The sequence below is a fragment of the Diabrotica virgifera genome, chromosome 8 (genome assembly GCF_917563875.1).
Source record: "Diabrotica virgifera virgifera chromosome 8, PGI_DIABVI_V3a".
In the NCBI taxonomy this organism is placed as follows: domain Eukaryota; kingdom Metazoa; phylum Arthropoda; class Insecta; order Coleoptera; family Chrysomelidae; genus Diabrotica; species Diabrotica virgifera.
In genome coordinates, this window is record NC_065450.1 from 12,861,307 (window position 1) to 12,881,646 (window position 20,340).

Below are 20,340 nucleotides of genomic sequence, written 5' to 3' on the forward strand. Positions count from 1 at the left end.
TAATATCGTTAAGCGATAGAAAATTTTTCAAGTTGTCTTAAGCTAAGCGTATGTTTTTATACAGTCAACACCGAAGCCTTCGCAAAAACTTAATTTTGCTAATTTTTTTAATATGTTCTTCTTTTAAGTATGCGCTATAAAATTTTTTGACACCCTATGAATAAAGCAGAATTATTTCTAATATTTGTAGAAAGTAGAATTAAAAATGTATGAAATTATCAACACCGAAGCCATCAACTCCGAAGCCCAGTCGTGCCTCGGAGTTGACGAACGTGCCTCGGAGTTGTTGAAAGTGTGTGAGTGGTCATCAGTCTGATATAGGAAAAGGGTTACTGGGTAAGCTCTTAAGATGTTTCGGTCGGTTTGGTAATATAATCTTCTTTTTATAGAAAATGGCTCGTATACACTGGAGTACGACAGAAAAATGAAGGCGAAAACCCCCAAAATCGTTAAATAAAGATTTTATGAAAGAAAGTAATATTTTATGCAGCTGTTCTTATTTCTGTAAGAATATACCATTTTGGGTAGTCTTCTCTAATATTGATAAAAGAGACATCTGTCTATGTATGCACATTATGTGAAAACATGGAGCTGTAACAAAGCTAAAACATGTAAGCGGATAACAAATCATTATGTTGCGCAGAAAAGACAGAAGAATGTATAGAAACGAAATGCCAAGATTGTGTTCAAAAGCAGATTAGACTTTTAAAGTTTAATGGAAAAGACACGGCTACATATTGGAAAGTTTTGTCAACACGAAGGCCGGTCTAAATCAACTCCGACGTAATAGATATTTTACCTATTTTTCATGTTTTTCTGTAGTAGTTTATATCAAAATGGAAGTGTTTTGTATAGTTTTATTACATACCAATTTTTATTTAATTGTTACGATCATAAATTTCAATTAAAAGAGAATTACGTCAACACCATGGACACTTAGTCAACTCCGAAGTCACATTTCCGTTTTTCGGAAAATGTTTAAAAATGATCTCTGCTGGTATCATGGGTAAGTTGAATAGCTCATTTTATAAAAAGTATTTAAAAATGAACTAATTCTAAACCATGTTTTAAATTAAATTTCTCTACCTCGAAATTGTAATCACCCTTAATAAAGGAAATTATTATTATTGAAATTATAAATTATTATCGTTATTATATACGAAGGAATTTTTTTTTTTTTTTTTAATTAATTTGATGGCTTTGGTAGGGACCAATTAGCCAGACAATTTTTTCTTTAACTATAACAATTCTTTTTGTTTTTTATTCTTTTTTTTTAATTTAAAACTCATCCTTCCTCACGATTACAATGCTCAAAATATTAGTAAGGTAAGATTAATGTGTGCAAATTTTTCTTTTGTTTTCTTTATAATTTAATTTTTACTTATCTTTTTATATGTATAATTTATTTTGCTTTTTTTTTTCTTTATATTCTTTTTTACTATTGTTTTTTTTTTGTTTTTTTTTATTATTATTTTTTTTTAATTTTTTTTAAATTTTTTTTTTTTTTTAATTTTTTTTTTATATTTTTTTTTTATATTTTTTCGGTGCACACGTACAAAATATAATTAGTTGCAGAATTGCTAACAAAGATGTGGTTAGTAATTTACAATTTCATTTTGCACCTCTTGGTGTGATTATATAAGAAATACAATATATTATTATTCGTATTGAAAATTATACAATTTAAATTTATGGGTAAAAAAATGTTGTTATTAACTATTTCATTATAGAATTTATCAGTGCTTGCACTATTTAATGAACACCCGAGTATAATATGAGTTAAGTCTCCCAGTTCACCACATAAACATGAAGAATCATCAATTAAACCAATTTTAAATTTATAAGTTGGTGACATTGCATGATTTGCTCTTATTCGGTTAATGGTAATAATAAAGTTTCTGTTGTTTTGGTTGTGGAACCATCTTAGCCTCGGGATCTGGACTTGACATGATTTGTAATTTAGTCCTGTTTGTTTGCTGTTATACAATTCTTGCCATTTGGTTTTGAGCTGAATTTTAAGTATGGAATTCAAATCGGTATAAGGAATACGCTGATTAATACACTCTCTGTCTAAGTCTGACGCAGCCTTTGCAAACTTATCGGCAATTTCATTTCCTTGAATACCCGAATGTCCTTTTATCCAAACTATTATCACCTTTCGTTGTGAGCTACGTATTTCGTAATTGGTCTGTAATATTTCTACTTCTAGATGATTTAAGTTCTTCGACGCACCTATATTCTTTAGTCTCTCCACGACACTTTTGCTATCTGTAAATATAATACTTTTCGATCTATCAGTCCTAAGTATATACTTTAGAGCTTCACTTATTGCAAACATTTCTGCTGTATATATCGTTGCCTCATCTGGTAATCTGATCTCTTCGTGATATTTTGTGGTGTGATCGTAAAAAGTGGCGCCTGTACGAATTTGTTTTGATCCATCGGTGTAAATCTGGTTGTAGTCGGGCCATCGTTGATTAACTGTTTCGAGAAAGTGGTCGTGTTTGTCGATCTGAAATGTCTTGATTTGTTTAGAAAACAGAATATGTGGACGTTCTGAAAATATTGGTTGGATTTTTGATGTGTATAGTGACAACCTGTATTGAGAAAGAGTGGTGTAACTTTCACAGATAAGTGGAGTTTTCTTTTTTAGCCAATACGACTGAGTGAGTACTGAAACTGAAAGTTCATGGATAAGTGTTATATAACTTGCGGATTTGGAAAATGCTTTCGTGATGAACTTGTTACTAATTAGTTGCCTTCTCAGTTGTAATGGTGGTTCTACGGCTTCTGCTTCCATAATATTTATTGGAGTTGACTTGAGATATCCAAGACATATTCTCAAGCTTTTGTTTTTTTGGTTTTCTATTTTATCTAAATGCGTTTGTGCCGCTGATCCATACAAATGGCTACCATAATCCAGGATTGATCTTATCATAGTTCTATAAAACAACAAGGCAATATTTGGGTCAGCTCCCCATTTGGTATAACAGAAAGCTCTCAGTATGTTAATAGCATTCTCAGACTTTTTAGTTATTTGATGTATACAGTCTTTCCATAGCAGTTTCCGATCTAGATATAATCCTAAGTATTTCACTACATTTTTTATTTGGAAATTATAAGGTCCCAGTTTTACATGATCCTGCTCAATGTTTCGTTTTCGGCTAAATACACACACCTCTGTTTTTTGTTCAGAGAGTGTAAAATTATTTTCATTCAGCCACTCATTAAAGATGTCATAGGTTTTGTTCAGTTCATATTCACATGTTTCAAAGTTTTTCCTGGTACAATAAAAAACAATATCATCTACAAATTGTATTGTTCGTATATTTTTGAGTTTAACACTGGCATCCATTGTATATAATATAAACAAAAGTGGACTTAAAATGCTGCCTTGGGGGAGTCCAAGGTTCGTGATTCTAGGTTTGGTGATTTCTTGATTTATTTTTAAATGAATTTTTCTGTTGGTGTACAGGGAAGTTATAAAGTTCGCTAATTGTTTATGAAATCCAATTGAAATCAGTTTGTTCGTTAGAACATTTAGGTTAACGTTATCAAATGCTCCTGTAATATCGTTGAAACCTGCCATAGTCATAAAGTTACTAGAAAATCCAGCTAAAGTGTCTGTTACTATTACTGTTAATGCCTCCAATGCTGACCTAGATTTTCTGAAACCATATTGTGTGTCAGGCAGAATATGTTCTTTCTCTAACCATTGCTCAAGACGATTTTTGATAAGCCTCTCAAAGGTTTTCATTACACATGAAGCTAATGATATGGGTCTATAAGAAGTTGGAATGGAATCCGGTTTATCATATTTTTTTATTGGGATGATAATATACTCCTTCCAGCTTTCAGGGATTGTTGTTTGTCCTGTCCATATTGCATTATATATACTTAAAAGATATTTTTTCTGATTCATTGGCAAATTATAAAGCATGGAATATGAAATATTGTCTATACCAGGAGAGCTATTGTTGGTATGTTTCATACATCGTTCCAGTTCCCACATAAAAAAACTATCGCTTAGATTGGTCATGTTCCTTGGTACTGACGAAATTTGGGGATCATATGCAACTTGGTTGGTTGGTACCCATGGCGGTGAAATTTTGATGTGAAATTCTTCTATCCAATTCGCATTTGGGTCTATTGGTAGTCTATTTTGGACTTTCCGATTTTTATATGAGTTTACCTTTTTCCAAATTTGTGAAATTGGTGTATGATGGTTTAAACTTTCACAGTACTCAATCCATTTTTGCCTTTTTGTGAGTTTGAAAGTGCGTTTGGCAAAAGCGTCCATTTTTTTGAATTCTATTAAATTTTCACGATTTGGAGTTCTCTTATATTTGATGAAAGCTATTTTTCTTTGATGAGCAGCGTTGTTACAAGTTTCGTTCCACCAAGGCTTCGGACAGTGATTACGGTGCTTAGTCTGACTAGAGACTTTTCTTGGGATGGAGATTTCTGCAGCTTCATTAATCATAGAAAGGAATTCATCATAATTTTGAGCTATATCTCTGGATTCAAGAATAGCTATATATAGATTCCAGTTTGCATTTTTTAACTGCCATCTGTTGCGCTCCGAGGATACAGCTACTTGATGATCATCTTCCACATCGAGTGTAATTAATATGGGTAGGTGATTTGATCCATGTGGGTCCTCAATTGTGGTCCATGTAAAAAATTGTACAATATCGTGAGAGCATAGAGTTAAGTCGATTGCGCTTTTACAACTTAAAGGAACTAATGTTGGAGATCCGCTGTTTAGATAAACAAGGTTACATTGATTTATTGCATCAGATAAAATATTCCCATATGTGTCATTAAAATCGCAACCCCAAGAAACATGGTGGGCATTAAAATCACCTGCTATTACAAAAGGTTTTGGTACATTATCAAAAAATTCAGTCCACTCTTGCAGCGCTATCTTCTTTCTTGGCTCAATATATAATGAAACTATATGAATTGTTTTTTTATTAGGTAAAAGCTTAAGAGCAATGCATTTATGAGAAAAATTGACTTTAGTATTTATTATTATTTCTTTATATAAAATGTTTGCTTTAATTAATATTGCTACCCCTCCAAATCCGTCTGGGCGATCCTGACGACTAACATTGTATTTTTTAAAGTTATAATACTTTCCTTGTTTGAACCAAGTTTCAGATAACACTGCAAGAGCAGAATCATACTCGTGAAGAAGGAATTCCAAGTTCTCTTTATTTGAAACTGCTGATCGGCAGTTCCATTGAATTATATTTATTTTTTGTATTGTATCTGCGAATTTAATGTGTTTTCTGATGAGTCTATATTTAATTGTTTACTAATTATATATTCTAGTTCCGTTTTTGAAATATCATAATTATTGGTTCTCCTAATTGTTGAGATAATGTTTGCCACTAATTCTAAAATAATTTTGACATTTTCTGAGCCTAACCCTGAATGATGAGTTGAAAAATCTGAGGTGTTTAAATTCTTAACGTAACTGTTATTGGTTAAGATATTAGAATCTGGCCCTAGAGTCCTAGGTTGGGAAACAATATCTCGATGTGCTATTTCTATGGGGTCTGGGCTATTTGGCCTCAGCCTTTTAACTGGTTTGTGAAACGTACCAGTTGATTGTTTATGATGAACTTTACTGTATGTTTGTGTGTGGTGTGAAGGGCTTTCTCCGAAGATGTTATAGTTTGGAGGAGGTCGAGTTGAACATGAGGGTAGAAGCTCAAAACGGGTTGGAGGTGGGATGGACATATTTTGAAAGGTCATGTTTTTATTTGGGATGTTGCTAGTGTTATTTGAACGATTTGCAGTAATAGAAGCGTAGGTGTTTCTAGGGATTTGTTTATTAGCATCATGATAATTTAAATTTGTTGATGACATAGTTTCTTTGATTAATTTTTGTCGGTGAAACTCCGGGCAATCTTTCAAATTAATAGTGAAATGATCTCCCATGCAACTGAAACATTTTGGTGATATTTCTTCTTCCGTACACTCTTTTGAATTATGATCCTTATTGCATTTGAAACAGCGGGGATGAGACTTACAGTGCCCCCCCAGGTGCCCGTAACGCAAACAATTGAAGCAAAGCAATACTTTTTGTTTGTATGTCTCTACCTCTTTAATAACTTTATTGATAATTACATATTTGGGTAATATTTGTGTTTTGAAACTGACAACACACGATTTGGTTGGCACAAATTCTGTCATTTCATCTTTTGTAACCTTACGATTTATTCTCTTAACATTTAAAACCTCGAAAGGCAGATGATTATCATAAGATTTAATTTTATTTTTGAGATACTCTTCAGAAAATTCCGTCGCAATATCTCTTATTACTCCTTGCCTGACAATAATAAATTTAGGAACATAAATATCTAAATTGTTGTCGATAAATACTTTAGCGTTTTTGTTACTGACAAGATAATTAGCATTTTTTGGGTCCTTCATTTTTATTCGAATTCTATTGCGACCTATTGTATCTATACTTAAAATTTTATTGTCAAGTTCAGGAAAATTTGATAAAATTAAATCCCCGACTTTTAATGAATTTAGCCTACCCGAAAAGTTCGTTTGATTATTTTCAACATATAAATGGTAAGGTCCTTGATCGTTTGATTCATACTTAAATACCTGTTTCTCCCTTTGGGGTTGTAATTGGGAGGTGTTTCCGTCTTTCAAAGGATTAGTTTGCTCGATATTTGAAGAAATTGGTGTACTTACGTTTTGATTTCCCTGTGTATTGAATATACCTGAATCCGTAACTTGCATATTAATATCTTGCGGTTCTGTAGAATCGATTGGAGGATGAGTGGGGGGGTCTTTACCCCCCGAATTGACACTCATTGTGTGTCCCTACACTACCACTATTTCAGTTTGTTTTTTATAGAAATAATTTAACAAGTTTTAATACAAATCTGTTGACTATTAAGCACTCGATATCACCGGCCGATGTAAATAGATACGTGTGGTTCTCTCGAAGATCCGTACGAAACTGACGAAGGAATTATAAGGAAATATATTTAAATATAATTGTAATAGGTACCTATGTTTACACTGTAACAAGATTTAATGCATGATTCCTAGTAATATTTTAAACAGATTATTTTATATTTGTCTACACAGCAAAATACTTAATTATTTACCAAAGAGTCTGACTTCTTATTTCCTGGTAAATCTGTTCAAATAGTGAAATAGTGATAAGACCGTGGTCTTTGACAAACAAAATCGGAAGAAGAAGAAAAGTCTAAATCGTCCCAGTAATTCTAATTCTCTTCTGTTATGAAACCGAGGTAGACGTTATGAACTAAACAAAGATTCCGAACTTGATATTGCATTGCATTAATCATTTTTTTAATTTGGTTATGAAATTGTCTTTTATTTATTTTTCTGTCAAATTGATCATTATTTCCCGAATTGCACATGCGCACGTACAGTTACTGCTGCCAACAGAAGAAAAAAGTGGTTAGCTAACCTAGATTTCCTTAACTTGATTTAAAGTACTGAAAAACGCTATGAGGGTTAAAATACTGGTTAAAATTTAAACTAGGTTAGCTAACCAAACTTTTAACCGCTCACTGAAAAACCGGGCCTAAGTGAGACAAATACTTCCATTAAATGTGGAGTTTCCTGAGGTATAGCGGAGTTTCCTATGTGTATTTATATTGTTGTTGATGCGAGATTCACTATTACGTTACATCAGGCATTTTTAAAGAGCGCAAATTTTATAGTTTGTTCGAAATACGAATTTTGGTAATTTGGTCGCCGTAGGTCGTAGAATTTCCAAATAAAAAATGTGTTATAAATGTACATAGCTAAATCAGTGTCTAATAATTGTTAATAATTAAAAATAAACTTCATCGTAAATGTTAATCGTTTCTGGAATGTTTTTAATTTTAAAAACGCTTGAAACGCTCCTTAGCGGCAAACTTATTAATTCCAAAATTATTTCCAGCACTTTTTTTGTCCAATTTCATGACACAGTTTTATAAAAAATGTTTTTTATTCTCCTTTTTCGTCATTTTTTTTATTCTCCTTTATTATACAGTAGGCTCCCTCTATAACGAGAACTGAAATGGCAGACTAATTACCTCGTTATACGCGGATCTCGATATACCAGACAACAATAATATTGTGCATACATATGAATATATAGTTTTCTAAAATATCAACTTTCTATAGTGAAGCCATTCTGAGCAATACAAGATGCTAAATATTTTTTCCTCCACATAAGACTTCGCCATCATAAATTATAATTTTTTTTACAATATTCAGTATCGTCAATAGATAAACAGAACAGGAAGAAGTTTATTATAGGTAGGCGGTGGATTTTATTACAGCACTACCCTCGATAACAGCACAGATGTTGGGGATTTATGTATACAGGTAGTTGGGTATTTACTTATAGCTATTACAGCGCTAAAAATATATAAACAATAATAAAGGTACATATTTTACGATTTCATTTTACCTCGTTATAACCAAATATGCGTCGTTATAGAGGTGTTCAGTTCAATAGGAATTTCATGGGACATCTAGTGTACCTCGTTATAAGCGAAACCTCGTAATAACCGTGTTCGTTATAGAGAGAGTCTACTGTATTATAAAATAAGAAAATGCTTAGCGCAAACGCAGTACTGCATTCTTCCTAAGTAGGAAGAAGTTAATTTATGTAGTATACTTAGAAAGAACGCAGTAACATGAGTTTTTAGAGTAAATAATATATATTTTGCCAATCTGATGTATAAATATATAAATATGAATTCTATGATATCTATTATGTATATAAAGTAGAAAAAAAAAATTCTAAATAGTTTTCAACGGCTAGACATTTAAACAAAAACCGATTTTACTCAAATGTGATCTCTCTGCAGATACGGTGTTTTGGCTAAGGACAGCGGTACAAAAGTCAATAAGGCGAGTAAGGCGAGCAAAAAAATTATCATAACCTTCAACCCTAAGTTCTCGGACTAAACATTGTTTACTCAGATATCATCTGTGAAATGAGCAAAGTGGATGTAGCAATATAGTAGGCAGATTATACCGAATTCAGTAATACAGTCAAATGTAACCAAAAGTCATCCTCCTTCCAAACATGGGAAGAGGATGATCAAGAACATGGTCATATTCTACAATATAGTTGATTTACATACAATTAACCAAAAATTTATTAGTCCAGAAAGCCACTGCGCATCCACTAGGAAAAATATTCCGATTCGGATTTTTTGAGAAAACAGGGTGAAAAATTTTTTAAACGTTTTTTTTTTGTTTTTTTTCCTAAAATTATTTTTTTTGCATGGAACAAAGTTTTTTTAGGTTTTTGGATCATTCCAAACAGAAAAGCCTTTTAGTGACTTTTCTCTAAAGTTCATAGTTTTTGACATATAAGCGATTAAAAATTGAAAAATTGTAAAATCGGCCATTTTTAACCTTCAAAACCTATGTGAAAAACTTAAAATTTGAATGTTGGCAAGGTAGGTAGATTATTCTTTAAACATCGATTGATGAAATCCCGAAGAGTTTTTTGCAATACAGTGTTCAAAACTCCTTTGTTTTTTAATTTCTAATCACGCGTGGGCGACACTATTTTCCACCGTTGCATGTTTATACAGTATGGTGCAAATGGAAGGAATAAATTTGTTATTTCGTAAACCGGCGACTTTCAGGAAAAAAACCGAAACAGGTCGATTTTTATTTTTATAATATTTTAGCATATATGGTATACCAGTGACGTCATCCGTCTGGGCGTGATGATGTAATCGATGATTTTTTTAAATGAGAATAGGGGTCGTGTGGTAGCTCGTTTGAAAGTTTATTCAGTTCTCTATTCAGTAATGTAAACATTTACATAATTATTTATACAGGGTGTCCAAAAAATTTTTATTAACTTAAATTATTTGGCAAAAAAAGAAGTAGAAGGACACCCTGTATAAATAATTATACATACATACTGTTATATTTCTATTTGATATAAAAATTAAAATTTGATAATTATAAACAAAATTTACTGTAATATAAAATACTTTTAATTTTCTCAACCTCGGGCATATAAATTTAGAACAACCTGTATACAACAAATTGTTATATTTAATTTTAAGAAGTGATTAGAATAAGCGTACGAAACTCGGAACAATGTGCTTAGATAAACAAAGTGAATGACGCGTACCATTATCGTTCTTCTCGGAAGGTCGATCATTAGCCTATGCTAAATAAAACTCAGTGAAATAGATGATAGTTCATTATCGTTTTTCGCGGAAGGTTTCGATCATTAGCCTATGCTAAATAAGACTCATTTGAAAGAGAGAATAGGTCATTAAAATTTGTAAATAGTTAGAAAGTATTTTAGAATGGGAATTAAATATTTTCTTTTGAAATCCATTAAGCATATTTAGAAAGATTAAAAATTGGTTTTGAGGAATACTGCGAATGAGAGTTGGTGGTGGAAGATTGATTTGTGAATCTGGAAGGGATATTTAGAAAGTAGGTGAATGAATGACAAAGTGAGAGCAGAATGTTTTGAGCTGTCGAGAAGTGAAGTCGAGTAGTAGACGGTAGTGTACGGAGAGTGAGAAAGCCGGTGTAGTTCCGTGAGTGTGGAGTATCTATCGTGGAACGAGAAGTAGGCCAGGTCGAGAGTAAAAGAACCTCCTTGAGCCAAGAGTGTCCCGGTAGCTGATAGCAGTTTAGAAAAAGGTAGAACACAGCATCACAACAGAAGCAGGAACGAGAACTATTCGAGCTAGTTTTACAAAGGCGAACATTACTGGAAGCCAGGACGAGGTTTGATCGCAGCCAAGGATAGCAGGAAACGGGTCTTGTGTGAGGACATTTTCAGTTCACCAGGAAAAGGTCAGTCTCATTTGTTTGGACATGAATGTATGGGTTTTTCGTATTAAATTCCACATAAAAAATTGAATAACATAATCAATAATATCAGAAAAGCTTCATCAAACTTAAATAGAGTTGTGCTAATAACTCCTAATAGTTAAATGTTAATAAAAACTTTCAATTGAAAACTAAAACGAAATAAGATTCCCATTTGTAAATGTTATGTTTAAGAATAATAAGAAATAGCAAATATTAAGCATTGATTGCCTTTTAAATAAAATAAAAAATATTTTGATTATAATTGTAACCCATATATGTGTATTTTTTTTACTCTTTTCTTTTCTATCCCGATTAGGAACCATTAAGAAATATTTGAAGCCACGAAAGTAAGTAATTAATTTATAATTCGCCCTGAGATTGAAAACATATTGATATGTGATCTGGTTAATTAATTAGATTAGTATTAATACATTGATTAAATTAAGTGACATATAAGAATATTATCTCATATCAATAATCAAGATCACATCAACTGTCGTCCAACGTGGAAAGCATTGTAAAGTATTTCTAGTGGCAAATTTGAAGGATAGAAAGAGTAAAGCCGGTATTTGAAAATTTATATGCCTGTGGTAAAAAGTGAGATACTTACATTTGATAACATAAAATTTTAGATCTCTTTAGGTACAAATTTTACATAACTGATTTAATAATTTATTTTTACGATATTTACATTTGATATATTTATTGACAATTTATAATATTTGGGTGAGAAAAAGTCGTCTTGGTAACACTAGTAAAATTTCATATTTGGCGGGGATAGTACTTCTTGAAAACAAATGTCTGTGACAAGAAGCCAAAGCAAAGACAACAAAAAACAAAAAGAACATTCAGACCAAGAAGATATTTTAGACACGACAATCATGGCATCAGAACAGCAAGAATTATCAGGAATAGATAAACTATTACAACTGATGCAACTCCAGTCACAAAAAATGGATGAAGCAAAAAGGACAATGGATAAAGTGGAGAAAAAAATGGATGACAATCAACAGGAAACAAAACAAGCGATAGAAGAGAACAATAAGAAAATAGAGGAACGCATAGAAAAGTATGAAATGAAAATTAAAGATCACATGCAAAAACAAGAAATGAGAATGAAGGACCACATGAAAGAACAAGAAATGAAAATTCAAAATAAAATGAAGGAGTTAACGAATTGCCAGAAAAAAGAAATGGAAAGTTTGGAAAACAAGTTGCAAAACGCTATTCAAGCAGACATAGAAGAAGTGGAAAGAAAGATTGCGGAAATCAATACTCAACAGAATGTCGGAGAAAGAAGAGAAATGGTTATACATAGCACAGATGACGTGAAGATAAGGTTTGGCGGGGATGTAAGAAGATTACACCCAGTGCCGTTCATAAATAGCCTAAAAAAGAAAATACAGCACATCGGAAATTTCGAAACAGCAAAAGAAACTATCAGAAACCATCTCAAATATGAAGCAAGCCTATGGTTCGATAGTAAAGAAGAAGAATTCGGCAATTGGCAACAATTTGAACAAAAATTTTTGAATTATTTCTGGGGAAAAGTCCAACAATTGGAAATTAACAAGGAATTGCAAAATGGGAAATACAATGATAGGATGGGGGTATCAGAAAGGACATATGCTTTACAAATTTACAATAATGCAAAACATTTACAATATAATTACTCATCGGAACAGTTAGTCGAACTGATTGCAAGACATTTCGAAGAAACGCTGGAAGACCATATCACATTGCAAAACTACAAAGACATAGATAGTCTATGCCAATTCTTACAAATAAGAGAATCACGTCTAAGAGAAAGAAAATCAAGAAGGTCGCGAGAAGATTACAGGCCCCGAGAAACACAAGATTACAGAGATAGAAATCAAAATAGGAGGGACTATACAAGACGAGATTTTAATCCCAGAAGGGAAAACGAAAATAGAGACAACGGAAGAGGAAATTATGAACAAAGAAATAGGCAATGGAATGAGGACAGAAATCGAGAATACCAGAATAGAAACACCACACGCTCAAATCAAGAAAACAGAAATAATGGTAGACAAAATGAACAGGGATATCGAGAAAACCGAAACAGATCCGACAGACCAAGAGAAAATAGAAGAGAAGCAAATAATACCCAGACAGATGAATATGACGGAGAGAGACATTATGACGAAAATATAAACAACGATGAGCAACCGGCGTCTTTTCACGACGGCGCTCACTAAAAACCAAAAATCAAACAGGAATCTTTTGTCACCCCAAGGAGTTTATTAAATTGGCAGGAAACAACGAAAAGAAAAATGGAGTTAATTTAAAATTTGTGGATGGATTTATCAACGAGAAACCAATTAAAATTATGATAGACACTGGATCTGAAATAACATTGGTCAACAGAAAACTAATAGAAGAAGTTAACTTAACAAATTTAATTTATAAAATACCTAGGGTAAATTTAGTGGGCGCAAACAAACGGACATTGGCAACTATAAATGAAGGCATACGAGTAATGGTACGACTGGGCAAGAATATGTATGCACTACAATGTGTAATAATGCCAAACATGTCACATGACATGATAGTAGGAGTGGACGAATTGGCAGAAAAACATGTAGTGATAGATTTTAAAAATAATACGATGAAACTAACAGAAGAAAAAGAAAAAGAACAGGACAAGGAACATGAGAAACAAAATACGGACGAATCAGGTAAAGAACAAACAGTGGAAATGAATTTGGCAGCGAAGCAAGGACAAAGAAAAAAAAGGAGAAAAGGTCAGAAAAAGATAAAAGAAAATGAAACCTGTGGCTCCTCAAAAGAAGAGTTGAGCCCAGAAGAAGAAAATTTGAGAGTATCAGAAACAAGGGAAACCTGGGATTCCTCAAAAGAAGAGACGGGCTCAGGAGAAGAAGAAATAAAGCTAAAAAATGAAAGTGAAAAGAATATGATTGAAACAGTGGTATTTGAAGAGGAGGTATATGCAAACGAGGATGCAGAATGCACGGTAAACATGTGTGAAGAATCTGAGAAAAAAGACAGAAAATTGATATGTGGAGAAGGGAAAGAAAAGGAATTGCGGATGATGTTAAGAAACTACGAAAATTTGATCAATGAGGAAAACAGAGTGGCTAAAAAGTACGAACATTCATTTGAGGTGAAAAACTTGGGAAATTTTCGATCAAAGACTTACCCGATTCCATACAAGTATCGACAAGAGGTGAAAGAAGAAATAAATAAAATGTTGGAAGATCAAATCATCGAAAGATGTGATTCACCGTATGTTAACCCGATTGTGATAGTAATGAAAAGCAGTGGAGAATTGAGATTATGTTTAGATGCCAGGAATATCAACCAGCACACTGTATCACAATATGAATCACCTCTAAACATCGAGGCCATTTTTGGAAGAATCACGGGGTCACACATATTTTCGAAAATTGACTTAAAACACAGTTTTTGGTTGATACCGTTAGCTGAAAAGTGTAGAAACTACACCGCTTTTTCTATTGATGGTATTGTCTACCGGTTTAAGGTAGTGCCGTTTGGATTGCAAAGTGCTTGTGCTGCACTCGTCCGAGCTCTACATACCATTTTGAATCGCCACGAAGATTTCATAGTTCATTATATCGATGATTTATTAATTTTTTCACAAGATACTCAGAGTCATCTGAAACACATAGAAATAATTCTGGAAGAATTGGACACAGCGGGATTGAAATTAAACATTGAAAAATGTCAATTTTTTCAAAAAGAAGTCATTTATTTGGGTTTTCAATTGGACACCAAAACAATAAGATTAGCCGAAGACAGAGTCAAGCTCATAGATGAATACCCAAGACCAACGAATTTGAAAACATTGAGAGGTTTTCTTGGCACGATTAATTATTTTAAAAAACTGATTCCCGATTTGAGCCAAAAGGAAATCCCTCTGATAAAGTTGCTTAAAAAAGGAATAAAATGGAATTGGAAAGAAGAACAGGAGGAAGCTTTCAAAACATTAAAACGAGAATTCGCAAAAGGAACGAAAATATACCACCCCATTTACAATTTACCTTTTATACTCCGAACTGATGCGTCCATACAAAAATTTGCAGGAGTTTTGTCTCAAATACAAAACGACCAAGAAGTGCCGATATGTTTTATATCTCGAGTGACTAAAACACATGAGAGAAAATATAGTGTTACAGAATTGGAGTTTGCCAGTGTACTATATTGCGTAAACAAATTGAGGTTTTACTTATTGGGAGCAAAATTCACAATCGAAACAGACCATGCAGCTTTAGTACATATCATGAAGAATAGATTAGTAAATAATAGAATACATAGAGGCATTCTATTATTACAGGAGTATGATTTTGAGTTCCGATATATAAAAGGAAAAGACAACATAATAGCCGACGCTCTAACACGGGATGAGGACACGGGAAAAAAGGAAACAATTACTCTACAGGTGGGACTAAATAGATTAATACAAGAAGAAGGGATATATTCGTTAAATGAGATAAGGACAAACCAAGAAGACCTAGAGGAAAGAGAGAAAAGAAGAGCGGAAGTAGAAAATGACATATATTTTAAGAGAATAGACGGAAAGGAACTATATTTAGTGACACAGACATTGGCCGAAAAGATAATAAAGAAATTACATGAGGACAATGGGCATATCGGTAGCAGAAAAGTTTGGCTCGTTTTTAGGGAAAATTACATCAGCCGACAGGATTACCGCATTGCAAAGGAAATTACCCAGAAGTGCGATGTATGTCAAAAATATAAGAGTCGGAATTTCAAAAACGAAAATGTTGCCAAAAATATTGAAGCCCGAAACAAACTAGACATTGTAGCAATAGATATGTTAAGCGATCTAATTATGACCACTAAAAGGAACAAACATATTCTGGTAATGGTGGATGTGTTTTCAAAATACGTAAAATTATATAGTTGCCGCACCACAAAGGGGGAGGAAATATTAAGAAAAATCGACAATTTTATAGCCATAGTAGGAACACCAAAAAAGATCCTACTGGACAATGCAACGTATTTCCGAAATGATCGTTTCAAGGGACAACTTCGAGAACGAGGAATAGAGACAAATTTTGTCAGCATCAGGCATCCACAGAGTAATCTTTCGGAACGATTCATACAGGAAGTGACGAAATTTCTTCGCATTGCAACAGATGGTCAACATCGCCACTGGGACAGGAAAATGGCGGAAATAGAAAGGTATCTAAATACAATTCCGAGCACAGTAACAAAAGAGACCCCAGAATACATCATGAAGGGTGTACTGCCGATAAGGCCATGGGAAGACCAAGAGCCAAAAGAATATCAACAGGTGATTGAAACCGTACAGAGAAGATTACGGCGAAGCAACGAAAAATATATCCAAAGACAGGAACAAAATAGAAAAAGAAGACCAGTGACTTTCCAAAAGGGTGAAAAAGTACTCGTGAGGGCATTACGAGTATCAAATCTTCCTGGGGGCATTTGCGCAAAGTTGATGCCTGTTTTCGAAGGCCCTTACATCGTGAATAATGAAAATGGGATAAATAGTTATGAGTTGAGGCACAGGAACTCGGAAAAGATCCGAGGAATTTATAATATTCACGATGTATACAAATATCACGAATAAAAGACAGAATTACATGAAGTAGATAGTAAGTTAGGATATAAGACGTAGATTAAAGTAAGGAAATATACAGGGAGTTGGTTTTGCCTCGAGAAAATTTATTTAAAAATGCAGATAAATTTTATCGAATACAAGGCGGGGATTTGTTATATTTCTATTTGATATAAAAATTAAAATTTGATAATTATAAACAAAATTTACTGTAATATAAAATATTTTTAATTTTCTCAACCTCGGGCATATAAATTTAGAACAACCTGTATACAACAAATTGTTATATTTAATTTTAAGAAGTGATTAGAATAAGCGTACGAAACTCGGAACAATGTGCTTAGATAAACAAAGTGAATGACGCGTACCATTATCGTTCTTCTCGGAAGGTCGATCATTAGCCTATGCTAAATAAAACTCAGTGAAATAGATGATAGTTCATTATCGTTTTTCGCGGAAGGTTTCGATCATTAGCCTATGCTAAATAAGACTCATTTGAAAGAGAGAATAGGTCATTAAAATTTGTAAATAGTTAGAAAGTATTTTAGAATGGGAATTAAATATTTTCTTTTGAAATCCATTAAGCATATTTAGAAAGATTAAAAATTGGTTTTGAGGAATACTGCGAATGAGAGTTGATGGTGGAAGATTGATTTGTGAATCTGGAAGGGATATTTAGAAAGTAGGTGAATGAATGACAAAGTGAGAGCAGAATGTTTTGAGCTGTCGAGAAGTGAAGTCGAGTAGTAGACGGTAGTGTACGGAGAGTGAGAAAGCCGGTGTAGTTCCGTGAGTGTGGAGTATCTATCGTGGAACGAGAAGTAGGCCAGGTCGAGAGTAAAAGAACCTCCTTGAGCCAAGAGTGTCCCGGTAGCTGATAGCAGTTTCGAAAAAGGTAGAACACAGCATCACAACAGAAGCAGGAACGAGAACTATTCGAGCTAGTTTTACAAAGGAGAACATTACTGGAAGCCAGGACGAGGTTTGATCGCAGCCAAGGATAGCAGGAAACGGGTCTTGTGTGAGGACATTTTCAGTTCACCAGGAAAAGGTCAGTCTCATTTGTTTGGACATGAATGTATGGGTTTTTCGTATTAAATTCCACATAAAAAATTGAATAACATAATCAATAATATCAGAAAAGCTTCATCAAACTTAAATAGAGTTGTGCTAATAACTCCTAATAGTTAAATGTTAATAAAAACTTTCAATTGAAAACTAAAAGGAAATAAGATTCCCATTTGTAAATGTTATGTTTAAGAATAATAAGAAATAGCAAATATTAAGCATTGATTGCCTTTTAAATAAAATAAAAAATATTTTGATTATAATTGTAACCCATATATGTGTATTTTTTTACTCTTTTCTTTTCTATCCCGATTAGGAACCATTAAGAAATATTTGAAGCCACGAAAGTAAGTAATTAATTTATAATTCGCCCTGAGATTGAAAACATATTGATATGTGATCTGGTTAATTAATTAGATTAGTATTAATACATTGATTAAATTAAGTGACATATAAGAATATTATCTCATATCAATAATCAAGATCACATCAATACATACATAATCGATTATCCTCTTATACTGTAAGGTGTCGAGGTGTCTTCTTTACTCGTTATTCTCTGCGAACTTACGCCACTTTTTTCGGTACCTAGCTAATTCTTTGGCTTCCTGCCACGATTTTCCTCTATCCTGCAATATTTCCATCACACTGGTATTCCACGTTTTCCTTGGTCGGCCTCTCCTGTTTTTCCCTATCGGCCTCGCTTCCCATGTCATTTTAACCTGTCTGCCGTCGTTCATTCTGAATAAGTGCCCAGTACATTTTAATTTCTTTTCATGAATTTTTTCCTTTAATGATTTTACTTTTAATTCTCTTCTAATATCATCGCTACGTCTTTTATCGGTTCTGCTAGCTCCCGCCACTTTTCTTAAATACCTCATTTCCGCGGCTTGCAATCTCTTTTCTTGTTTGTCGTTCAATACCCAATTCTCTGCTCCATATGTAGTGATAGGTATGTAAATTGTTTTAAATACTATCATTTTGGTTTTCCTTGTTATTTCTTTTTTATTTAGGAAGTTTTTATACCGCCAATGATATGTTCTTGTGGCTGCTTTTATCCTATTTCCAATTTCGTCTTCTTGTGTCCCCTTCTTATTTAAAATAAATAAATAAATAATTATATAAATGTTTATATATTACTGAATAGAGAATTAAAAAACTTTTCAAATAAGCTAGCACGCGACCCCTATTCTCATTTAAAAAAATCATCGATTACGTCATCGCGCCCAGATGGATGACGTCACTAGTATACCATATATGCCGCAATATCACAAATTACAAATAAAAATCGACCTATTTTGGGATTTTTTCTTAAAGTCACCGGTTTACGAAATAACGAATTTATTCCTTTCATTTGCACCATACTGTCGGTGGAAAATAGTGTCGCGCACGCTCGATTAACAATTAACAAACAAAGGAGTTTTGAATATTGTATTGCAAAAATCTCTTCGGGAGTTCATCAACCGATGTTTAAAGAATATGTACCTACCTAGGCAACATTCAAATTTTCAGTTTTTCGCATAGTTTTTGAGGGTTAAAAATGGCCGATTTAGCAATTTTTCAATTTTTAATCGCTTAGAATATGTCAAAAACTATCAACTTTAGAGAAATGTCACTAAAGACCTTTTCTGTTTGGAATGATCGAAAAAACCTAAAAAACTTTGTTCCATGCAAAAAAAATAATTTTAGGAAAAAAGCAAAAAAAAACGTTTAAAAAATGTTTGACCCACTTTTGGTCCTGGCAACATGCAAAATTTGTTAAAAGGGATCCTTTTTGAGTAAGATTGTGCAAAACATCCGAATCGGAATATTTTTCCTAGCGGATGCGCAGTGGCTTTCTGGACTATATAGTAATCTATTTAAAACTCTTACCTTATATTGAAACATTATGTTATTATTATGGATATCTCCGTGTAACACAATTGATTCTTTTGGTTTGTCATCTATAATACGTTGTAAAATATCAATAATGTCTAATTTTTTTAATTTTTCAACTTTTTCTGCCTGAATGTTTTTGCCATATGACTGTAATTTTTTTACAAGTTTATCTAGACGATCATTAAATGTCTGCCTGTAGAATTCCATGCTTTTCCCCAAAATTGAACTGTAATTTTCTGTAAGTTTGGCAAACTCGTCCAGTTTCTGAGCTTTCAGTGCAAAGGAAATAGAGTGTAACTTTGCCAAGCCTGTTAAGACCATCTTTATGTGACTTATATTCATTGGTAGTCGTCTATTGAACATCTGGTACCCTTTTCGTTTTATATCTTCTAGAACAATAACTTCTTCAGTGTCACTAAGAAATGTTTTGTAGCATTTTGGCATGGAAAGAAAATCCTCCTCTCTTATATTCTTCTCTTTTAGAAATCGTTGATAGGATGACACCACATTTCTGTAAAAGTAAATTTCCCGTTTACAACAGTTGAGTACTACTGGTGCTTTACTTTGAACATTCAGGCGTCCTATTTTAATAAAAAGATACAATATTTCGTCCTTTTCTAGTATAACTTCAGCTAACAACGTATCAGCCATGAATCCTTCCAGATTGTCTTCTCTTCTTTCAAAGTTGACTTTGAACTTGGACGATCCGATGGATTCCTGTATCCAAAGTAACGCCTGTTTATTTTGGTCTTCACTTAACATTTTTTTTAAACGATGTATTTGTCACGAATGTAGAAGAGTTTACTAACGCGAGTGAAATATCTCGTTAGTATTTTACTGATAAGTTATCTATTGTTTGAGAAACATTGACAATGAATTATTTTTACTTATATAATAAATTATGTTGTATTTGCTGTAATAATTAAAGA

At 32.9% G+C, this 20,340-nt stretch overlaps 1 protein-coding gene across 1 annotated transcript in view; it reads right to left on the bottom strand.

Moving 5' to 3' along the window:
* LOC126889560 (uncharacterized) overlaps nucleotides 1-20,261 on the bottom strand; it is a 42,811-nt gene extending 22,550 nt beyond the window's left edge. Inside the window, exon 1 of the mRNA XM_050657937.1 lies at nucleotides 19,406-20,261. Within this exon, the coding sequence (XP_050513894.1) occupies nucleotides 19,406-20,173 (768 nt within the window). The 5' untranslated portion in view covers nucleotides 20,174-20,261. The remainder of the gene's footprint in view (nucleotides 1-19,405) is intronic.
* Between the last annotated feature and the right edge of the window lie 79 nt (nucleotides 20,262-20,340).